General features: G+C 44.2%; 1 protein-coding gene across 1 annotated transcript; it reads right to left on the bottom strand.

Annotated features, from left to right (window-relative positions):
- Window positions 1–200: 200 nt before the first annotated feature.
- On the bottom strand, window positions 201–1,319 carry LOC308436478 (POU domain, class 2, transcription factor 3-like; the record flags this gene model as incomplete). The annotated part of the gene is made up of 1 exon (XM_080937416.1): window positions 201–1,319. One exon carries the CDS (start codon window positions 1,317–1,319, stop codon window positions 201–203), a length of 1,119 nt encoding a protein of 372 aa, XP_080793542.1.
- Window positions 1,320–4,721: the final 3,402 nt, after the last annotated feature.

The following is a 4,721-nucleotide window of genomic DNA, read 5'->3' as shown; positions in this document are numbered from 1 at the left end:
GTTCTCCAAAGGTCTGGATCCAGGAGAAGGCAAGATTGTGGGTTTTCTCTTCAGCAGCGGCTTTTTCTGCTGCTCTTCTCAAAGTGTCTGTCCACACATGGAAGGCATGAGTCTCTTCCTCCTGGCGGGAACCCGGGGCCAGGTGGAAAGGGAGGAAGTTTTTAGTCTCAGTGGAGGAAGGTGGGCTGATTTCAACGGTACTATGATCCTGAGGAGTTAAAGGTGGTGGAGGAGGAGTTCATTACTGCTTTGGAGTTGTTTTGAGATGCTGTGGGGCTGCTGGCATGGAGTCCTAAGCCTTGAGACAAAGGCCTGCTGTTGTTCCCAGGGGAGCAGGATGACATTACTGTTCCAGTCACGGTGCTGTGGACAGGAGGAACTGAGAGGGAGCTCAGAGACCCTGAGGGAGAGACCAGCCGGGAGCTGTAGGTGGGTGGCTTGACAGGGGTGGCCACGGGGCAGTTGATTCTCTTCTCCTTTTGGCGTCGGTTGCAGAACCAGACCCTTACTACCTCCTTCTCCATGGACAACTGCTCCACAATCACAGAGATCTCTTCCGAGCTGGGTTTAGGGTTATCTTGAAATCGCTTCTCCAAAGTCAGGCAGATGTTGGTCTTGATGCTGGTCCGTTTCTTCCTCTTCCTGCCAAATACTTCGCTGAGAGTGGGATAGGAGCTGGGAGTACTTGCTGAAGGGTCTGACGGGGAGGACTCTGCATAATTCAGCCACTTCTCCAGCAGCGGCTTGAGTGTACACATGTTCTTGAAGCTCAGGTTGAAGACCTCAAATCGAGAGATGGTCGTCTGGCTGAAGTCATTGCCGTACAGTTTTCCCATCGCCAACCCCACATTTCCCTGTGTGAAGCCCAGCTCAATGCATCTCTGCTTGAAGGTCTTGGCGAACTTCTCTAGCTCCTCCAGCTCAGTGGGCTCATCATTCCCGCCGGGGCCAGGCAGATGCTTGAGCACTGGCAGATGCTGAGGAGCTTGCAGATGGGGCTCTAAAGAGGATCCTGACAGCCCAGGGCGACCAACTGCCTGGGAGGTGAGGCCAGGCCCTGTCTGTGGGAGGAGGTAAGTGCTTTGTTGCTGTGGAAAGGAGAGAAGATTCGGCTGCAGACCTTGCTGCCCAGGTGGGGTCTGGGAAAGCAGGAACTGGGATACAGACTGTAAGTGGCCACGGTCCAGCACAAGCTGCTGGAAAGGATGGAGAGAAGCCATGTCCTGTCTGTTGAAATCTAGGCCATTTCGATCATTTCCTGACTCCACTTGACCAAAAGTCCTCCAGGCGTCCGTGGAATCAGCAACATCCCCACTCATCTTGATCTTCTCTCGAAGCTCCTCTTCTTATTGAACCATCCAAAGCCTGATGTTTAAAACAGATAATTTTATTCAACCCCTACTCCATCCTTTTCTCTGGGGCAGCACGTTAACTCTTTTCAACTCTTAATTTTTTTATTGGCAAACAAGGTTTTCTTTTTTTTTTAACATAGCAATGCTTAATTGTAAATTCACTTTCACAAATGCAATAATAAATTTGAATTTTGTGTTTTGCAACCTTCAATACATTTGTTAACAATTGCTAATTGAGATTAGCTTTGGTAATATCTGTTCCCTGTCTTCCGTCACATTCACAAAGGTAAGGAGCCATAAAGATCCATGGTGATTATAAACTGTAAACCAAGTAAGGAAAAAATAAGCAGAAGATGATTAATGTACCCACAACCCATTTTTATTTGTATTTTTAGATGAAACTGGCTGGCCATCTTGGCTTGCTTCCTTTTTCGAATCTTCCAAAGACAGAGAACTCCCCAAAGAAAGAGTCAGGTTGATTATACCAAGTTGTGGATTCTCAGCCTGTACACCATAAATCATTTTAACTTGCCTGACTCTCTGAGCCTTCTGAATCCTTCTTCACTATACTGGGAATTTTTGCTTTGTTTCTTTGGTACAGTATCATCTGATCTTGGCTTCACAGGGTCAAGAAAGATATTATGATCAGCTTCGGGTGTTTTTACTGAAATGTTAACTCCTCAATTATGGTAAAATATATCCATGAATTCTGCCATGGCCAGGTTTGATACATTGCACACACATATACATACATACATACCCCCCTACCCATACCCAACTACACCCACACATGTATATGTGCACACACAGGGAAGGCAGGAGGGAAAAGAGAGAAGGTTTGGCAGGAGTGGAGGAGGAAAGATAGAACTAAAACCTGCCAAATTTGCTCCTATCCAGAAGCATCTTGTTTTTAGCTGACATACACTGCCATGTCATAAATCCAGTTTTCTCTGTAGCTCCTATGAAAACATGGCTTATGCATTTACATGATACATTTGTTTACAAAATGGCCTCCCTATGGCCATAAGGCACTAAGTGGCAATGAAGGCAGAACAAGATTTAGCTTAAATGCATCTACTCTCAGTAAAGCCCTCTTCTGTTCTCTAGGTAGAGAAGCTAATTGTGGAGAGTGAAGATCCAAGATTCTTGTCTTTATTTGTAGCCTCTATACACCAGGTAAGAAGAAACGACTTCAATAAGTACCTTAGTATTTCTATGGAATCTACTGTACTTTATACATTTAGTGTTTTAGGATGCTTTGCCCTTTCATTTCGTTTGCATCTGTGAAGGCTGGAGGGTGACATATGAGAGGCAGATCTCTCCATCATGTGAGTTCCCTTCTAGCACATTGGGTTTCAGGGATAAAAGACATGTCATCAAGCCTGGTGGCAAGGTCCTTTACCCACTGAGCAATCTCACTGACCCAGATATACCCTTGGGAAAAATTAGATGACAGGCCTGGAAAGATGTCTGAGTGACTAAGAGCACCTTGTGCTCCTCCAGAGGACTCAAATTTGGTGTCAGCATCCATGACCGGTGGCTCACGACAAGTGATACCTCCTGATACAAGGAACCTAACACCGGTGGCCTCCTCCAGGGCCACGAACATTCAATGCACAGATCCACATGCAGACGTGCACACCAACACATAACTAAAACAACAAAAGGAGATTCTGAAATAAAATAAAAGCCACTTTATCAAATGCTATGGGGAAAATAGGAAATCCACACATAGAAGACTCAAAGCAGATCCATAACTCTCACCCCACACAAAATAAGTTCGCAGTGGGTGGAAAACCTTTAATATGAGACCTGAACTTTTGAAACTGCCAGGGGAATCATAGGAGAATATTTAAAGACATGGGCTGGGCTAGAAGTTTCTGAAAAGGATTTTATTGGCACAAGAAATAAGCCCAAGAAGTGACAGAGAGATGACTTGAAATTCAAGAGCTCCTGTACAGCAGAGGAGCTGTCCGTAATGAAGAGTCTGACTATAGAAGGGTAGCATGTCCTTGCGAATTGTACAGCAAATGGGACAATATTTTTCTAGGAGAAGGAACTGCAAACATGTACTACCTAAAAACTAAGCCTTCCAGTCTATAAGTAGGCTGATGAACTGAGCTAACAGTTCTCAAAAGAACTACAAATGGCCAGTGTGTATTTAGAAAACCACTGAACATCCTGAGCCATCAGGGAAATGCACATTAGCATAATTTGAGCTTCTGCCTCATTCCAGTATCGATGGGAACGACAAGTGAACAGATACCAGTCCAGAGGTTGAGAAAGTGAAGTCCTTATTTACCACTGGCAGGAGCATGGTAGACCCAAGGATTTGGAGACTTCACATATACTTGGCATCCATTTTGTAGCTCTATTCTAGTAGACTAGATGTCTATGAGCAGATTCCCAGGTAAAGAAAAGCAGGAATAAACAAACAAAGGGATTTTATTCAATTGTGATCAAATATGAAATTAGGACATCTGCATGGAAATGGGTAGACATGAAAATTATTACACAAAGGAGCACAGACATCGAAAGATAAATACCTTTTATCCTCTTATATGCAGCAGATCTCAGCCTCTCCCTCTCTCTCTCCCTCCCTTCCTCCTCCCTCCCTCTGAGTGTGTGTGTGTGTGTGTGTGTGTGAGAGAGGGGGGGTGGTGGGGGAGGGAGGGAGAGAATTTAACTCATAAAACTATAAACAGGACCATTAGGGAAAAATATTAAGGCAAGAAAAAAGGTGAGACACACTACTAGAATACATATGATATAGAAATGAAATGGGGTCCACTAAGGGAAGAAAGGGGTGAGCAAGAGGGTGAGTGGGCAGAGGAGGAAGCTGAACAAAAGCAAAATATGAGTTAAGAGGCCTTCATGAAACTCTTTATGTATGATAACTTAAGAAAATAAATAAAATCACGAAAGTGAAAAGGGAAACAAAGATAAAAACTAAGGACACATTGGGATACACAATGGAATATTATTCAGCAATCAAAACACAATATCTTGACAATAAAAGAAAAATGGTTGGAACATCACTAGGATAAGAATATTAACGAAGATGAGAAAGACCAATTTCCTGGCTTATGTCAAACTCAGAATCTACATCAAAGTATGTGTGCCTGTGTGTGTGTGTCTGTGTGTGTGTGTGTGTGTGTGTGTGTGTGTGTGTGTGCGTGTGTACCTGTGTGCTTCTGTGTGTGTGTACCTGTGTCTGTGTGTGTCTGTGTAAGTGTGACCTCCCAGCAAGGGAGGAAAGAATTAAGAGAAGGAACCTAGAGTAGAGGCTGAAGAAGCCAAGAGTAGAGCGTGAAGATGGAGGAAGTGCTATCACACATGCACATGCCCAAATGACATCATTGTGTGGTT

Source organism: Micromys minutus (assembly GCF_963924665.1).
Source record: "Micromys minutus genome assembly, chromosome: 24".
Taxonomy (NCBI): Eukaryota; Metazoa; Chordata; class Mammalia; order Rodentia; family Muridae; genus Micromys; species Micromys minutus.
This window is presented reverse-complemented; position numbering and strand designations above follow the sequence as displayed.